Below are 19386 nucleotides of genomic sequence, written 5' to 3'. Positions count from 1 at the left end.
GCAAGCCTGAGAGAGGAAGCCGGTGAGGAGGCTTATGTCAACCTCTGCAGGCTGACACTTCTCTGAGCGCTGGCCCGCCTTCCTCCTGAGGATGCGCAAACGTGCCTTACGGTGGGTGCCAAGTTAATGTGCCAAGTCAAGGGCAGGATTGTGCCCATAAGCACTTGTCAAACATCCCACAAACCCAATTACCCCAAATTCTACTGTATTCCATATGATGAAATGCTGGAAGTCCGAACACAACTGTACAAGGACAGACCCACTGCTCAAGAGTGATATTGCACGTTGCACCACTCAGTGGTACAGCACAAACTTAGTATGTAGCCTTAGTCCCTGGTATCTGCACCTAAAATATTTTAGGCTGATTTAACAGATCATACTACATAAAAAGTTATGCATATTCAAACCACATTTCCCTGCTCTTGACCTTCTCCACTGGCCATGCGTACAGCTGAATGTAGCAGAAAATGACTTGCAGCATTTATCTGGCACATGTTCTTAGCAAGAAGACAACCGAAGACAACCCAACAACAGGCAGCTTACATATACTCAAAAGGAACACAGCTCTAGAGAACCGTTCCACTTTAGTCCAAACATCTGTGACGCTGCAGATCTGTGAATAGCTCTCACATTAAAATAAAATAAAATAAAATAAAATAAAATAAAAATTTGATTACAACCACAGAGGGTCCTGATTCAAAACAGGATAAAAGTGATGGGGGATGGGAGGGTTAACCCTTTCCCATGTGCCATTCTCCTAATTAAAATCACTCCCAAAGCTACTATTTTCCACCCAGTACTTGCATTTGCCCTGGAGAAAATAGGTTGTGGAGGACATTATCACCAGGAAAATGATATTATCCACCATTATCCTGATCCAAATCAAATTCCCCTGTAACTACTATCACATACGTGGAAGCTCCTATTTACAGATCTCCCACATTATTCTAGTTTGACCTTAGTTTGACATTTTCTGATATTTATTCATTTATTCCCTCATCAGCATTGGAACCAAATCTATTACTGACTATAATGTTATGTCACAATATTTCAATTAAACAGAGACAGCATACCTGGGAATTAGCTGAATCCCCATTGGTACTCCCAACATCTTCAGCAATGAGAAAGCGATCCTTTAGCTCACTTTGCTGCTGACTGGTCAATGTGTTGGAAGAGTTTCCTTTTGGCAAGTCAAAATTGCTCTTCTTAGAGTCTGCGGTCATAGAAACCTCATGACAGTAGGAGTGAAGAAATGCTCGGACTCCATCAATACCCACAAACTGTGAAACTGGAACACCACTGAAATTCACATTGCCAGAATTACAGAGCTGAGAATTTCTCCATCTATGAAGTCTGAGTGCAAATAACCCAACAAGGAAAGTGAAGAACAAGCAGGAGACAAAGGCCACTCCTAGGACCAGATAGAAGGTGAGATCTGACTGTGGATCTACAGGGGCTGAGATGCTGCTCAGGTCTGAGAGGCTTTCAGGGATGCTGTCAGCCAGCACCACAGTGACAGTGACTGAGGCAGAGAGAGACGGCTGCCCATTGTCCTTCACTAAAACCACCAGGCTTTGCTTGAGGGCATCCTTCTCCAGGAAGAACCGGGTTGTCCTGATCTCTCCAGTGTGGAGTCCTACAGTGAAGAGCCCTGGCTCCGTGGCCTTGAGCAGCTGATAGGAGAGCCACCCATTTTGGCCAGAATCTGCATCCACAGCAACCACCTTACTGACCAGGTAGCCCGGCTCAGAGGAGCGAGGGGCCAGTTCTACCCCAGTGGAGCCATCAGTGGGAGGGGAAGGGTACAAGATTTCTGGAGTGTTGTCATTCTGATCCAGGATGAAGAGAGTCACTGAGACATTAGAGCTGAGTGGTGGGGAGCCTCCATCTTGGGCTTTTATTTGAAACTGAATCTCCCGGACCACTTCATAATCAAAAGAGCATAGGGCATAAAGAACCCCTGTCTCAGAATTAATAGAGAGACAGGCAGGAAGGAAGGGATGATTTGCCCAATTTTCAATAACAGAATAAATTATTCTGGAATTTTCTTCCCAGTCTGGATCATTAGCTTTGAGAGAGAAAATGGAGACACCTCTTTGGTTATTTTCCACAATGTAAGAACTATAAGATGATTGTGGGAAAACGGGAGGACTGTCATTTATATCTAAAATTTGGAGCAGGAAAATAGTAGAAGTAGAAAGTTGGGGGGTCCCATGGTCTTTGACTGTTACAGTTATGTTGTAGGCCGCCACCTGCTCCCTGTCCAAAGCTTTGTTTGTCACTAAACTGTAATAATTATCACAGGCTTTTGTCAATTGGAAGGGGAGATTGCTGGGAATAGCACAAGTGACTTCTGCATTTTCTGCTGAATCTTGATCTTGCACATTTAGAAGGGCTATTGGAGTTCCTGGTGGAGAATTCTCAGGGATGGCACTGATAAATGATGTTATTTCCACTTCTGGGGCATTATCATTTATATCAGTAACAGATATGACAACTTGAGATTTGTCAAAGAGCTCTCCACCATCATGGACTTGGACCTCAATTTCATGAAGTTTAGACTCCTCATAGTCTAAGCTTCCAACAAGTGTTATCTCCCCTGTAGTTGAATCCAAGTGGAATATTTGAGAAGCTTCTGGTTTGATCTTTCGGAATGAATATTTCATTTCTTTGTTGGTCCCTTCATCCAAGTCAGTGGCTGTTAATGCAACTACCGTGGACCCTATAGGAGTGTCTTCCTTAACACTCACTTTATAGTTAGGTTGGCTAAAGACCGGTGCATTGTCATTAGCATCCAGAACTATCACTTGAACCTGCACAGTTCCAGATCTGATGGGATCTCCCCCATCATATGCCGTAAGGACCAGATTGTGATCAGCTTCTTCCTCATGGTCCAAAGACTTTTCCAGCACCAGTTCAGTGTATTGTCTGCCATTGGGTGCTGTTTGCACATTGAGAGAAAAATGACTGTTGCTGCTAAGTTTGTATCCCTGGAGAGAATTAGTTCCTAAATCAGGATCTTGAGCTTCATAAAGGGGAAACCGGGATCCTGGTACTGTTATTTCACTGATTTTTAGCACCTGTCTTTCTGAAGAGAAGGTGGGAGCATTGTCATTAATATCTGTAATTTCCACTTCAACTCCATAAATTTTCATTGACTCCCCAATTACAATCTCAAAATTCAAGATACATTTTTCCACCTGATCACACATCTTCTCTCTGTCTATTTTTTCTGTGGTGTGCAGGTCACCGGTCTTATAATTCAAAGCAAAATACTGAGTCCTACCTCGGGAAACTATTCGGACTCCACGCTGCAAGAGTTCCTTTTCTTCCAGTTTCAAATCTTTTGTAATGTTCCCCACCAAAGAACCTTTTTCTGTTTCCTCGGGAATCGAGTAGCGAATCTGTCCAGTAACAGCTTGCCAGAAGTTGGTAAAAATTAAGCAAAAGAAAGCTCCCATTTTGACATGCTGTGAAAACGTTGCCATTGTCTCCTCTGCTTCTGTGCTAAAGGGAAATCTTCTAATTCTTAAATGGACACAAGCTGCCTTTTCGCTCTGTCTGACTGAAAAGACAGATCTTCCAGACAGCCTCTATATACTATCTAGTTTAAGAATATTGTCAGTTTAAGACAAGGTCTCTGGACATTCAGAGTCAATATAGTCTCTCTCCCCCCCTCTCTCTGCATCTTCTGTAATGAAGCAGCTAGCTGGAGAACTGTGAATCTCTCATGCTGCTGTTCAACCTTGGTTGGTGAACAGCGACACCCAGAGTCCCAAACGGCAACTTCGCCTTTCCGGTATTTGCAGCATATATTTTTCTTGGTACAGTTCTCATTCTGATCATCTCAATAGAAGCCCTGGCAGCAAATAACAACCTTGGAGAGGGTGGTTTCTGGGAAGAAGGGAAAAGTGGCTTGATCTCTTTCAGGCATGCCCTGGTTCTGATCTGTATTGGGGGCCTTCACAGCTGCTTTTTGTTAAAATTAAAAAGTCACACAGCTACTCCCTCTTAATTAAGCTTTCAGGTAACATGTAGCCTGGCCCTAACATACTGCTTATGACTGGACAAAAACATAGAGACAGTCATTCTTTTTGTCTGGTATTGTGTAGCCTTCCTGATTTATGACTGTATCATATTCTTCTGTCAATGTTTTCTGCATATATACTTTCCTGCTATATAGGCTGCTGCTAGCCTCAATCTACACATGAATAATCCTGGAGTAACAACTGTGGTCTCAGGCAGGGCCTATGAGAGGAATTTTATCAGGGGGTACAAAGTTTCTTCTGGGCCCCTTCCCAAAGGGGAAGGGGCGCAATGGGGGCAGCAGAACAGGGGGCAAAGTGCTGGGTAGGGCAGGGGGAGGGTGCTGACAGCCACAGTAGTCTTTGAAGTCCAGGTCTACTAGGCTTCTTGATGCAGAGCCCAGGTCTACCTGACACGCAGCACTGGCAACTAGATAAAGTAGTATGGAAAACCAAACACACTCCTAAGTCTCTCTAAAATCTTTGAAATATAGTAAATCAATTTCAGAAAATTAGCATCATCGTATTAGGCTCATACTAGAATGGACCAAAATGAACTTCGGTAGCAGCTGTACCCCCACAGCTGGTTCCATGCTACACATTTACCCCTGCTAATTGGGTAAGAGGCACTTTTTCAAGTGGGTGCTCCTTTTTTTTTTTAGCAGGGGGAGAGTAACTGGCCCATCTCACCCCAGCAGTGTCTGTTCTAGTGGCTGTCTGCTGGTATTCTTTTGCATCTTTTTAGATTGTGAGCCCTTTTGGGACAGGGAGCCATTTAGCTATTAAATTTTTCTCTGTAAACCGCTTTGTGAACTTTTAGTTGAAAAGCGGTATATAAATACTGTTAATAATAATGTTAATAATAACATTCCCTCATGGTTATGGAATCCACAAGCCAAAGAACTACTGTAGCAGGCCAGGTTCCTCCCAGATTAACACTGTGTTAAGGAGGGATGCTTTCCTGGGCCTGGTGTGTGTGGATTGCGGCAGCAGTTAACACGGCGTGCATGTGGTTGTGCCCCAGCATCATGTGCTGGTTCAGGTGAGAGAGGAAAATGTCAGTTTCTAGGAATTTTCTGGACCCCCTCCTTTGGCTCCTGGGCCTCCTTTCTGACTCTAGGCCCAGGTACAAATTACCCCCTTTACCCCCCTCTCCTAGGCCCTAGTCTCAGGATACTATAGTACAAGAGTTCCTGATGTTCTATTGATACTTTGCATTTCCTGTTCACATGTCAAACACTCTGGAATCCTCTAATCACATGCTGTTTGAGAACAAAAATTTACATAACTTTCTTATGTTAACGCCCATTAATATCAATTCTGGAAAATCAAAGTCATACCTACATCAACAATTTTCAACCTTTTTCACCTCCCAGCACACTGAGAAGGCACTAAAATTGTCAAGGCACACCATCACCTTGGAGTAGGATTTGTTTTGCTCTAGGATTATGCCTGGACCTCAACACCTGGCCCTCCATGCATGTTCACCAAATAGGAATGCAAACACATTTATGTTTCCTTTTGCCTGATGTTTCAATCCATGCACATACACACTCATGATTAATGGTCTCTTATGGGGGGGGGGGAAGAGGTTAATTGAAAATACTGTCAAACTGAACAAAGTCCAGAATTAAAAAATGGAAATTGACAGATTGCAAATTCCTATTGCTGATCTGGAATATGTTGCAGTTAAAAGCTGAAGATGCTAAAAGAAGGTATAGACAAGCTACATGCGACAAGTTAGCCAACTGCAATACCCAAGGAAGAATTTGAACAAACAGGTCTCTGACGATACAAACACATTTTGGGTGCAATCCTAACCCCTTATGTCAGTGCTTTCCAGCAGTGACTTAAAGGCAATGCAGCTCTGAGGTAAGGGAACAAACGTTCCCTTACTTTGAGGAGGCCTCCGTGAGTGACACCCAACTGCAGGATGCAGCACATGTCCCATTGGCACTGCTATGCCGGTGCTGGAAAGTACTGACATAAGGGGTTAGGATTGCGCCCTTTGTTATGTAAATAATAGCTCTTATTAATTGCTAATTAGAAGAAATTGTATAACAAAAATGTAAGATAAAATAATTGTGTAGCCCATATTGTCAAATGGCAGATACAAATGACACAACATTCCTATTCTGTTTTCACAGAAAGATCGTATGTGACAATAATACCAATATTTGCACACATTCACTCACCTACTGCCCCCCACAAGCCACGTTTTCTCACTTATCTAGGTGATAATTCTGAAATTTAGGGTGCAATCCAAACCAACTTTCCAGCACTGACATAGCTATGCCAATGAGGCATGTGCCGCATCCTGCAGTGGAAAGGCAAGTCAAGGAGGCCTCTTCAAGGTAAGCACATGTTTGTTACCTTACCTTGGGTCTGCACTGCGGCTAGGTCAGTGCTGGAAGTTGGTTAGGATTGCACGCTTAGACTGTGACCACAAAAGAATTAGTCTGAAGCAAGTAAGAAACAGACAACAATTGCCTCCTGAAGCAATGAGATAACCAAGGTCTACATAGAATTAGTATTGTTATACAAGAAAAAAAATATTTATGCAGAACTACGAAATGTCACAAGCTATATATATTAGGAGAGATATCCACTATCTTCAGTATAACTTTCATATTCAGTCAAGATTTAAGAGTAGTGCAAGATGCAAATGATTCCTGGAATGGAAACTCACCATAAGTGCATCATCCACCTCAGGATTTAAATGGTTTGCTCCATTGTCAGTGAAAGGCACATCGGACTTCTCATTACTTAAAATAATGTCTGCAGTCTGCACATTGGATGTCAAAAATGCAAGCTCATTTTTTCTGGACTCCGAGGACAGACAAAGCTGATAGGAGTAAGGCAAAGTTCCATCCTCAAAATTTGGTGGAAAAATGGCATTACTCTTGGCAGGATGAACAGGACCAAAGCACTGAAGAAATTGAGGACTGCTTGATCTTCGAAGTCTCAAAACAACGGCTAGAGTCACAGTCAGGAGGAATAAAAATGAAATCAGAGCTAAGGCCAAGACTAAATAAAACTGAAGTTCAGTCTGATGTCCTTGATCATTAATTTGACTGTTAACTTTTGGAAGGGCCTCTTGGAAGTTTTCAGCAAAAACCAAATTAAGAGTCACAGTAGCAGATAATGGTGGCAGCCCATTATCCTTCACTAGCACTACCAGCTTTTGCTTCGCAGAATCTCTTTCCAAGAAAGGACGCGATGTCCTGATCTCTCCAGTTTGGGATCCAATGGTGAAAAGTTCTGGCTCAGTGGCCTGGAGCAGATGGTAGGAGAGCCAGGCATTGTGTCCAGAGTCAGCATCCACTGCCACCACTTTGGTCACCAGGTAATCTGCTTCAGCAGAGCGAGGAATCATCTCAAACAGGACTGAACCTTCTTGTAAAGGGTAAAGGATATGAGGGTAGTTATCATTTCGATCCAGGATAAACACTTTCACTGTGGCACTGCTGCTGAGAGGTGGGGAGCCTCCGTCTTGGGCCCTTACTTGCAGATGAAGCTCCCTGAATTGCTCATAGTCAAAGGAGCGCTGTGCATAGATGGCACCAGTCTCAGAGTTAATGGAGATATATGAAGAGATGGGGAGCTCCTCAATGTTGCTGCTGGTGAGAGAGTATGTGATTTGTGAATTGTACCCTAGATCTGGATCTGTGGCCTTGACATTGAAAATGAAAGCTCCAGATGGGTTGTTTTCTGGCAAATAAGTGACATAGTGATATTTTTCAAAGGAAGGGGGGTTATCATTGATATCTGAGATCTGCAGTGAGATGGTTTTGTGGGTGGAAAGAGGGGGTGTGCCTTTGTCAGTGGCTATGACCGTGATATTATACTCTGAAGAGCTTTCTCTGTCCAGGGGACCATCTGTAAGAAGCTTATAGTAGTTATTAGATGCCGATACTATTTTAAATGGCAAATTATTCTGTAAATGGCAGATAACATTGCCATTTTCTCCAGAATCTCTATCGTTTACATTGATAACTGCAACCATGGTTCCAGATGCAGAATCTTCAGGTATTGGGCTGGATAAAGAAGCAAGGATTACCTCTGGGGCATTGTCATTCTCATCCAAGATAGTTATCTCAACATTACAGTGAGCCACCATCCCACCTCCATCTCTTGCTTCTACTGCCATCACATATTTCTCTGTTTCCTCAAAGTCCAGAGTCTCCTTAACTGTGATTATTCCAGCTTGTGGATCCAAGTGGAATTTCTGGTGAGCAGTTTCTGGAATGTTGCTAAAACTATAGTTGATGTTCCCATAAGAACCGTCATCTCTATCTGTGGCTTTCACCTGTACCACTGAAAAACCTTTTGGTGAATTCTCTTTCAAACTAGCCTTGTAAGCTTCCTGAGTGAAGATGGGTGAGTTGTCATTGGCATCAATGACATTAATCCATATTTTGGCTGTCCCAGTTTTGGTTGGTTTCCCTCCATCCAAAGCCAGAAGTATTAAATGGAAATTGCTTTCACTTTCCCTATCCAACTGTTTATTCAATACTAATTCTGCATATTTTTTTCCATCTTCTCTGTCTTTAGCTTCCAGTATGAAATACTGATTGGACATGAGCTGGTAGTTCTGGAGAGAATTCATTCCAACATCTGGATCTTCAGCATATCCAAGAAGAAATCGAGCCCCAGGCAAAGTCAATTCACTTGTCTCTAGCTTGATATCCCCATTTGAGAAATCTGGTGCATTATCATTAATGTCCTGGATTTCTACAATTACATGAAATATATTCATAGGGTTTTCAACCATCACTTCAAATTTAATGAGGCATAATGCAGTTTCCTTACATATACTCTCTCTATCTATCCTGTCGTTAACATACAGATTTCCATTTTCTGCACTGATAGTGAAATATTGCTTTTTACCTACAGAAAGGATATGCAGATTTCGGTTTGCTATCTCTTCTGCGTTCAGCCCCAAGTCTTTGGCAAGACTCCCCACTGTGGAGCCCTTTTCCATTTCTTCAGGGACTGAGTAATGAATGTGCTCTGAGGCAGTCTGGCAGAACAAAGAGAATAATAAGAGGAGAGGTACTTGCCTTCTTACCGACCCTCTGATTTCATCCTCCATCTGATTTGCTGAGACATTTGCTGTGTCTTTATCTTGCATGTTTTGGTCAGAGGAGGAGTTTCAAATATCTATCAAGAATGCTGATTTCTGAATTTCTATGTGTTGTTGTAGTGCTTTATTTCCTCAGTAAGAGTGCTTGAATGTCTCCATGTTCTGCTTCTCCCCAGATCTGCAGTTTGTGACTGAGGAATCACTGCAGGAAGTATCATTCAATGGATGCCCAGCTCCTGTGTGAGCACTACATTGGCCAACAGCGGCACTCTGAGTCTCAGATGGAGAACTGCATGAGCCACATTGATAGTTGATTTTTTAAAAATCAAAAGTAAAGACTATATATTTTTCAAATACAGTATAGGAAAGCTTTCTAATCTTGAAAGCTGTATAAATTTGTGTGTGCGTGTTGCCATTACAGTAGCAAACAATGTTACTTAATTTCAATATAATAACTGTAGAAATAGAACAAAACCAATAAAGTCTTTCCATTCTCTATCAGAAGCTTAATGATCAATGTTACAGAGTTCCAATATTCAGCAATGAGGAAAATTAATGCAAATGTATGCAAATTAATACAAAATTAAAGGCAAATTCTATATCCAATTCTTCCTGAGTATTGTGGAGTAATGCAATTAATGTAACTGAAGGACGTTATCATTTATACTGTACATTGGGGCCCCCAAATAAGGTCTTGTGAGTTGCAATGAAGGGGAAAGCTTCTACCTGACACATCAATCCAATTTTTACACACTGATTACATGTAAGGGACACACACCAAAGTGGTTCTCAGGGCAGGTGCACATTTTGTAATTAATGGAGATGCATTTGATGTCTTACAAACTTTTTCTTCTTTGTCATTCATTCTTTGAGGATGGGGTGCTATATCCCCTCTCCCGGACCAGTCTGAGGCCTCCTCTGCTGAGGACTGTGAGTCGGACACCCTGGTAGCACCACAGGGACCCCTGGAGTTACCCTACTGGCTTGTTGGGATGACCCTTCCCACTTGTGGGTTGTGGCGGCCAGCACCTGGGGTGTGACATACACATGTGGAACATCTTACAAATGATAAAATATTTCTCTAATTCATTTCACCCAAAGCATTTCTACTGAGCATACACTTAAAGTGGTAAGTATACCATTTGGGTTGTATCAAAAGAAAGTTATGACCAAGTCTCATTGACATTAATGGGATTTTAGTCAGCTCCATTTTGTCATGATTTTCTTTGGATACAACTGTATGTTACTGAAAAGATTTTACTTGGTCCTAATTTGTTATCAGAACACTGGTCGAAGTTTAAGGTTGAATGTATACTAGCGTTAATGCTAAATAGCAGGTTTCTATTGCACATAGTTAGAAATAGTGAAAAATATGATCCAAGAACTTGTTAAGATATCCTCCAAAATTATTATGCCATACTACAATAGTGTTAAGATTTCTTATAGCTAAATTCTGGCTGCATAAGAGCAGGAGCATAGTTTAAATGGGAGAAACACATGTCCATTTGAAAGACTGGGAGTAGAAGGGCTAAGAATGACACCAGTAATGAGATTTTAGGTGCCCATTGCCATTCAGAGCTGATTTGCTGAACTAGATGGACCAGTACATGAGCCCTTTTCTTGTTTCCATATATTCATATAAAGAAAGAATAACCATGATATATTATCGGTGGGCAGCAGAGTAACATAGATGCATTTTGGGATGCCTACATTTTTTTCTGCTAACTTCAAATATCTAGAGATAAGATAAACAGCAGAATGCCCCCCCCCTCCAGAAAGTCATGTTGGCAACAGTATGTGCCATGTTAGTTATCTGGGAGAGGTTTGGAAAATGTAGGAATAACAAACCTATCCATTTCTCATTTTCTTCTTCAACAAATTTTTATTGTAATGGGACATTAAACCATGATTTGTTAGTGATTTTCCTCTTGGGTTAAAAGAGCAAGCGTAAGCCACAATACCAATTCCTAGACTCTTGATTGAAAATGTGAGACAAGTAAACATCTAGATTAAGGGCAAAATCCCTCCCTTATGTGTGGGGACTGGGTAGCATATATACCAACACATCTCCTCTCCACACTTGGTACAACCCACTGCCCCCAGGCAGGTCGCTTTGGTAGACCCTACAACTGCTCTCACTCTATGAATCCTGAATTTCTAAGCTGAGTGGAATTTACAGGTTGGATGCTCTAGGTCAGGGATGGGCAAACCCCCGTTAGGGGGCCATTTGTGGTTCTTGGGGACCCCAAATCCTGCCCACAGGGAGCTCCCAGTTTCCAATGAACTGCTGGAGCCCAAGATGGCTTACAACTGCTGGTTGCGACACCAGATGCAAGCTGTGAGCCAAGTTAGAGCAAGGCCTTTTATAGTCTTCATGTGTTTTCTGCTTTTCCCTGGGCATTATATTACCACCCTCCCACCCCCATGCCTCTGAACAACTTATGTCTCCATGTGTTTCTGATCTGGTCTGTATGTTTTCACTGTGCAAGAGATGTGTGGCAAACAGTTCATAATTCTCATGTGTTTCAACATGCCTGTATTAGAGTTCTCGTGTGTATTACAAATAAGCTCAGTAAAATTCATACATTCCTATAAGTTCTGTCTCTAATGTATTCATTTATGTAAATTTATTCAAATTTGAGTTGTAAATTAATTCTTTTTTCCCCAGCCCCTGACACAGTATCAGAGAGATGATGTGGCCCACCTACCAAAATATTTGCTCACCCCTGCTCTAGGTCTAGGAGACTGCTTTTTTCTTGACACATCATGGCTTGGGCACACCTGACATATTCATGGTGCTCTCCTTGCACATGCATGGTCACTGACTTCAGGTGAGATGAATACCTGGAATCTGGGAAACTGTTTACATGCATGGAATCCTCCCTGCCCTCTCTTCCACATACACAGATGGGAAATAGGGTCACACTCCAAACTGATAACTAGAATAGAAAGACGAAATTGCTCTTTTACAATTGAAAACTGAAGGGATTCCTCAAATACCCACCACAGTGATGATGGAATCTTGCTGACATTCATGATACTTCCCAGGCTCTGTTAGTTGATATTATGCATGGATGCAAATGTTTGATAGGGTCATACACATCCTCAACTGTAACCAAGTTTATCTATGTATAATTGAATCTACTCACATTTATCCTCTGTTCTTCCATTTCCTTCCCCACTGCTGATTTTAGACTGTGAACAGGTTGGCAGGGACCTGTCCGTTTTTTTTAACTTGTGAAACACTACAGAATAGTGAACAACAGCAATAACCTGCTTCCCAAATCAGTCCCACCTGTATTTTCCAGGGTTGTATTATGAGTGCCTGACAGTATGTGATGATGTAACAGCACCTGGAAAATTGCACTTGTCAAGAAACTTGTCAATGTCTGATGTGCAGAAAGACAAAAAAAGCCCAAGGAGCTTATCTTTGCTATATAGATCTGTGAATCCACTCTAAGGGTTAGACCAGACATTATGAAGAATGTATATAATTTGGCTGTTTGTTTTTGAACAGCAGACAGACTGAAGTGAAATGGGGTAAAACTGTGGCTGGAGCAGGCAGAGTTTGGACTTTGTCCCTGCGGCACTTCCAATCCTGACTGCATCCCCCTTCAACACTCTTATTTTACTTGGAAAAAGGTTCAACTGAGAGTCAACTGAACCTCCCCGCTCCCAATTAAAACAGTATGTGGGGTATAAAGTTGAATTGGAACCACAACATGGGCAAAATATTTAGGCTGTCCTATGCCTGTCATGATACAACCTTGATTCGCAACCATCCAAGGCCACTTTTATTTTTTTTAAACCACCAATTCAGCATTCTGCATAATGTTCACTTATTGACTGAGTCAATAAGTCGATGGGAAAAGCAAGAGATGGAATTCTTCTCATGGTGGCTTCATATGTAATGAAGCAGGAAGATAGAAAATATAATTCATTTTCACTTTCTGCTTTTATACTTCCAACCATATTATGCAAAGGGCAGTGGGACGAGCTCAAGACATGGGTCAACTCTGGATATACATTTTGAGTGTTTTTTCATTTCCCTTCCCCATTGCTTGTTTTAGATTGTAAGCAGCTTTCCAGAGACATAGCACTTATACTGTGTACTTATATCAGCTCAGTCAATAAGTGCCAGAGGCTTAATGACTGTTGATATAGCATCTTGTGGGTGTATCTTTTAAAAACTGGGACTGGAAATTTTGCAGGCATCTAACCAGAATATTAGTCCCATATGACTCCATTTATATTCTGTTTGCTGATGGGAAGCCCAAAACTATGGCACCATCTGCCATCAGGAAGTGCATGCGCACAGTTGCAAACATGCTGTAAGATATGTTGGGGCAGTGCAAGGCCCATACTGCTGGTGGAAAGGCCTTCGCCAGCCTTCCAATGGTTAGTTGGACCGCACTGTGGGAATTTGGTGGCTGTAAATCTTACTCTTAGTTAACAGCTTCATTCATTGTCTAAAATTCCTGCAAAGCATTTGCAAAACAGTGCTAACATGAACATACTGGATTTGATATAAGGTTAGTGAGGCTAGAAAGATATCAAAAAGTGATGTTGGACAGCAAGATGTACAATGAAAGTTATCTATGCCCATTCTCTTCTAAGATGGTCACCACTGTTATATGAACTATATAATTTATCATATATGATAAACAATAAACGGTTTAAGTCAAGGAGTATTAAAATTAAAATTTTGGTCTCCCTGATAGATGTGCATAGAATATGAATAGAAAACAAACTTTACCTTGTCAACATTATCCAACTCTGAATGTAAATTATCTCCGTTGTCTATGCTAGGCACACCAGATTGCTCAATACTAAGAATATTTTCTGCAATCTGTATATTGGGGGTCACGAAGGCAAACTCATTCTTCCTGGACTCTGAGGACAGACAAAGCTGGTAGGAGTAAGGCAAAGTCCCATCTTCAAAGTTTGGTGGAAATATGGCACCGCTCTTGGCATGGGGAACAGGACCAAAGCACTGGAGGAATCTGGTATTATCCGAATGTCGAAACTTCATCATAATGGAAACAATCACTGTCAAAAGGAACAAGAAAGAGATCAAAGCCAAGGCCAGCACCAAGTAGAACTGGAGGTCAGACTGAAATTCTGAGTTGATGGATTGCTTTTTAATCTCTGGAAGGGCCTCCTGAAAGTTCTCAGCAAACACCAGGTTCAGAGTAGTGGTGGCAGAGAGAGATGGCTTCCCATTATCCTTCACCACAACCACTAGCTTCTGTTTCACAGCATCTCTTTCCACAAAGGGCCTTGCTGTCCTGATCTCCCCAGTGTGAGAACCAATTGTGAAGAGCCCTGGCTCAGTGGCCTGAGTAAGGTGGTAGGAGAGCCAAGCATTGTGTCCAGAATCAGGATCCACAGCCACCACCTTTGTGACCAAATAACCTTCCTCTGCTGAACGGGGCACCATCTCAAACAAGGCTGAGCCTTTGGCTTCTTGTGAAGGGGACAGGATCCGAGGGCTGTTATCATTCCGATCCAGAATAAACACCCTCACTGTGACGTTGCTGCTGAGAGGGGGAGAACCACCATCTTGGGCCTTCACTTGCAGCTGAAACTCTCTGAACTGTTCATAGTCAAAAGATCGTTGGGCATAGATGATGCCAGTCATAGAATTGATGGAGATATATGAAGAGATAGGAAGTTCTTCAATGTTGCTCTGGAGGATGGAGTATGCAATTTGTGAGTTTTTTTCCAGATCTGGATCTGTGGCTTTGATACTGAAAATGGAAGCACCAGAAGGATTATTTTCTGGCACATAAATGTTGTAGGATGATTTCTCAAAAGCAGGAGAATTGTCGTTAATGTCAGAAATCTTCACTGAGATGCTTTTGTGAGTCGAAAGTGGAGGAGTGCCTTTGTCTGTGGCTGTGACAGTAATATTATACTCAGAATTCTTTTCTCTGTCTAAGGGGCTATCTATCTGTAGCTTGTAGTAGTTATTAGATGAAGAAAGAATCCTAAAGGGCAAATGATTTGGCATATCAACAGTAACCTTTCCATTGTTACCAGTATCTTTGTCCTTTACACTGATCAGTGCAATCAAAGTTCCAGATGGCGAATCTTCAGGAACTGGGCTGAACAAAGATGCTAAACTCACCTCTGGGGGGTTATCGTTCTCATCAAGGACACTTATTTCAATGTTGCAGTGTGTCACTAATCCACCTCCATCTTTGGCTTCTACCGTCATGGTGTATTCTTTTGTCTCCTCAAAGTCCAAGAGCCCACTAACCGTAATTATGCCATTAGCTGGATCCAGAAGGAATATCTTTTGACTACCTGCTGGCATATTGCTGAAAATATACCTGATCTGGGCATTTGTACCTTCATCATTATCAGAAGCTATAACCTGAAGCACAGTGGATCCAAGAGGAGCATTTTCATGCATACTGACTTTATAGACGTCTTGACTGAAAATGGGGGGGTTATCATTGGCATCAGTGACATTAATCCAGATCTGGGCAGTCCCAGTCTTTCTTGGTTCACCCCCATCCAGAGCTGTAAGAATCAAGTGAAGGGTCTTTTCGCTTTCCCGATCTAACTGTTTCTGCAGTATCAATTCTGCATATTTATTTCCATCTTTCCTCTCTCTGACTTCCAAAGTGAAGTAGGGATTAGAGCTAAGCTGATAATTCTGGAGAGAATTTGTCCCAATATCAGGATCTTCAGCTTTGCCCAGGAGAAATCGGGCACTTGGCGAAGTAAATTCACTTGTCTCCAAGTTGATATTGCCATTGATAAATTGTGGTGCGTTATCATTAATATCTTGAATTGCTACAGTTGCATGGAAAATATTCAGTGGGTTTTCCACTACCACTTCAAAGTTAACAAGGCAGATTGGAGTTGTGTGACATATCTCCTCCCTATCAATCCTATCATTTACATAGAGGTTTCCATTCTCCGCATTGATACTGAAATAATTCATGTCATCCACTGAGACAACATGCAGATTGCGCCTTGCTAGTTCCCTGGCATTCAATCCCAAATCCTTAGCAAGATGCCCCACCACAGAACCCTTTGCTATCTCTTCAGGGATTGAATAATGAAACTGCTCTGTGGTAGCCTGGCAGAAGAATGACAATAGTATGAGAAGCAGTACTTGCCTTGTGAGCACCCTGCCATTGTCTACATGTCTTCTCTCCATCTGGCTCTCTGACATGTTAGCTGCTTCCTTGACTCAGATCAGATGCTCAATAGGATTTAGGAAATCTCAGCAAGGAAAAAGATATTGTCCTCCTTCTTAGAGAAATGCGCAAAGAAATGCAAATGTTTCCTTCTCAGGAATAGAGCTCTGTCTCTGTTTCCCTGTCTCCACAGCACTGAAGCAGCCGTCTCACTGTCAGAAGCTTCAGTGGATTTCCATCCATTGTTTGGCTTCTTTGATGCTGGCCAATAGCGGCACTGTGAGGCTCAGTTAGAGAACTGCAAGGAATGCTTTCTCACCTAATCCACTTAAAACAAAGTGCAACCTGAATATAATTCTTGTGATTTATTGGAAATAAACATAATTTCTGCAGGGGTCATTTGTACTGGGTCTTGAGTGGAATATTTGGGAAGCTTTTTCCTTGTTTTTTTTTGGGGGGGGAGTAATACCCCAACTTCTTTCTTTCATCGTGTTAATGGCTTTTAATGTAACAAGTGCTATTGTTACTGTAATCTACAGAAGAGTTGGTGTGCAAGTCACAACCCTGAGTATTATAAAGGAGAAATCACAATCTCTGCATTGTCACCTGAGTTATTTTTATCACCTGTTTTTCTGAATGGAGCATGAGGTATTCTTAGTACGATGTATGATTTTTCCTTCGATTCCAGAAAAAAACCACTGCATCCCCAGTCACAATATCAAAACGTTTCAGACAAGTTTACCAGCCCACAGATTTCCAGTTTTTTATCTTGCTTTATTCCTCTTCCCAGACAGCAAAAATAGTCTCCTTAATGAATCACAGTAGACTTATGAGTCCCACCATTGGAAACAGTGTTGAACGCATATTCTTGTCAGTTTTTGTATTACTCCTGGTTTCAGGTCCTTGTTGAGATTTGACACAGGGGATAGCACTACATGTTAACAAGAAATACAGGTCTCTCACCAAAAATAATGATATTTTTTCACAATATCAATAGTGATATTGACGCATTCATGTCAAGTTCCCCCTCTCCCCATTCAAGCAAGCGTAAATTCAGTTATGGATTAAATTTCAGGTTACCGACTTCAATCTAAATAAAAAATGGCACGCTAACGTGAAGTTGTCCTGCCCCTTCATAACTGGCAGCTACCAGAGAGAGTGGGGAAATGCACTTTTTCAGTTGACACAAACATTTCCTCTGTGTCACACTGTCAAATACTAAACCCCCCAAAACAATATCTACTACAAATTCCCTGTACAGAAAAGTCCTATACATCTGTACGAAGATATGCAGATGCAAATTCTTCCAAATTTTGCTTTATGGCTAAACACATTTTGAAGATACACAAGCTGTGGAAAGATCTTTGTCTGTATGTTCTTATGCTTGTTTTAGATGTGCATTTACTATTACTGATGGTCAAACCATACTGTCAGTGGTTCTAGGAAGATATTACCCCAGGACCAGTTATGAGCTATGCTATGAGCCTGTGATGATGAAAACAGTAAAGGATTTGCCTCACCATGTGCACCTTAGCCCAACTGATGTAGAATGCTGAACCAATCTTCTTTTCAAAATCACTATCTATGATCATAAGAATGTAAGAACATAAGAACAGCCCCACTGGATCAGGCTATAGGCCCATCTAGTCCAGCTTCCTGTATCTCACAGCGGCCCACCAAATACCCCAGGGAGCACACCAAATAACAAGAGACTCATCCTGGTGCCCTCCCTTGCACCTGGCATTCTGACATAGCCCATTTCTAAAATCATTCTTAATTTCTGAGAGATAACAGTGCTTCTCTGCCTGCAACATGTGGAGAAGGACAGGTTGGCCCAGCTCACTTCTTAAGAGAAAGGCAGAGGGGCTAGGAAGAGCAATGCTGCAAAGGTCTTTGTAACACACACATACACACACACAGAGCAGACCCATTTCCCCTCCATTTTGCAGCAGCCATGGCATCGCATCACCCACCCTTTCTTGAGACAGGACACGGATGGACACCCCCAAATTTAATAGCCCCAAATTCAGCACCAAAAAGGAGTGCGCATTGCATGGAGGTCTTTGTTGCCATGCTCAGGAATCAACGTTCTTAAAGGAAATTTCCCCAAAGTTGATTACATGTGGTGGACTTATTGCATAATATCTGATTTCCTATTTAGCTTAGCCATTATATTATTAATTCTAAGCCTTTATATTCCAATGAAATTAGGTTATGGAGGCCCCATTCCTCGTTTTCTCAATAGGATAATATCAAAGCTCTAGTGAATTGGATACCATAATAAAAGTTACCCTCTCCTTTCCCCATATTTCCTTACAAGAAAACACACCTTTATGTTACAACAGCTATTATGCATCAAAGAGGAAAATATTATTCTTCAGAAAACATTCAGAGGGAGTTCTCGTTACCATAAAATCACACTAATTCACTGGAACATTAAAAAAAACTTTTGAAAAGTGCAAACAATGAGAGAACTACATACAATAAAGATCGGACTAAGAAACAGACATCTCAATCATAACTAATAGAACTCATGCCATATCCTTTAGGGGAAGAGAGAGATGTCTCTCCTCATCCTGGGGCAAGCCTGTACTGCTAGAATGGGTTTCCCCTGATCTGCGCCAGCCATTTTGCTGGCTAAGAACCTAGGGGAGAGGAAAAAGTGATTGGATCCTAGCGCACACTGGTGCTACTGGGATCCACTCTTCCCTTAAGAACATGCCTTCCCTGTTCCACCTCTTGCCTGCCCTGACACTCCCCCTCTCTGCCCCATTCCTCCCACCACCTGCCCCCTGCACCATCATACCTGTATTACCGTGGACAGCTGGCTGCAGCAGCAGGCTGCTGACACCGCCACTGTTTGCAGCAGCTGTTCCACCAGCGGCCTGCTGCATGTGCCACCATACTGACATTTATGACACTGGAACAGATGTTCCACTGTTGTAACCCTTAGGTAGGATACAGCCATAAAGTACATTGGCTATTAAGAAGTAAACTGAGGAATCATCTGTTTAACACAACATTTTTAATTTTCAGTTAGGATAAAAAGATGCATAGATTATAATGCAGGTGCTGCTAGAATTAAAAACTCACCATGTTAGCACACTTGTCTTGCCACTCC

At 41.9% G+C, this 19386-nt stretch overlaps 3 protein-coding genes across 6 annotated transcripts in view; all 3 read right to left on the bottom strand.

Moving 5' to 3' along the window:
- Positions 1-19386, bottom strand: part of LOC136647360 (protocadherin gamma-C3-like) — a 270585-nt gene that overhangs the window by 135960 nt on the left and 115239 nt on the right. Inside the window, exon 1 of one of the 4 annotated variants that reach the window (XM_066622845.1) lies at positions 6715-9241. The exons of the other annotated variants lie outside the window; for them this stretch is intronic. Coding sequence (XP_066478942.1) covers positions 6715-9159 — 2445 coding nt within the window. The 5' untranslated portion in view covers positions 9160-9241. Of the gene's footprint in view, positions 1-6714; positions 9242-19386 lie in introns of those variants that run through there. 4 annotated transcript variants of the gene reach the window in all.
- LOC136647429 (protocadherin gamma-A10-like) lies at positions 1041-3488 on the bottom strand. The gene has a single exon (XM_066622956.1). It carries the CDS (start codon positions 3486-3488, stop codon positions 1041-1043), a length of 2448 nt encoding a protein of 815 aa, XP_066479053.1.
- Positions 13793-16300, bottom strand: LOC136647428 (protocadherin gamma-B1-like). Its single transcript, XM_066622955.1, has one exon. The coding sequence runs from the start codon at positions 16298-16300 to the stop codon at positions 13793-13795; it is 2508 nt and encodes an 835-aa protein (XP_066479052.1).

This window comes from Tiliqua scincoides, chromosome 4 (assembly GCF_035046505.1).
Source record: "Tiliqua scincoides isolate rTilSci1 chromosome 4, rTilSci1.hap2, whole genome shotgun sequence".
Classification (NCBI taxonomy): domain Eukaryota; kingdom Metazoa; phylum Chordata; class Lepidosauria; order Squamata; family Scincidae; genus Tiliqua; species Tiliqua scincoides.
This window is presented reverse-complemented; position numbering and strand designations above follow the sequence as displayed.

Coding starts and splice junctions, on each gene's coding strand:
- LOC136647429 (XM_066622956.1), bottom strand. CDS start 3,488: ATGGCAACGTTTTCACAGCATGTCAAAATGGGAGCTTTCTTTTGCTTA.
- LOC136647428 (XM_066622955.1), bottom strand. CDS start 16,300: ATGTCAGAGAGCCAGATGGAGAGAAGACATGTAGACAATGGCAGGGTG.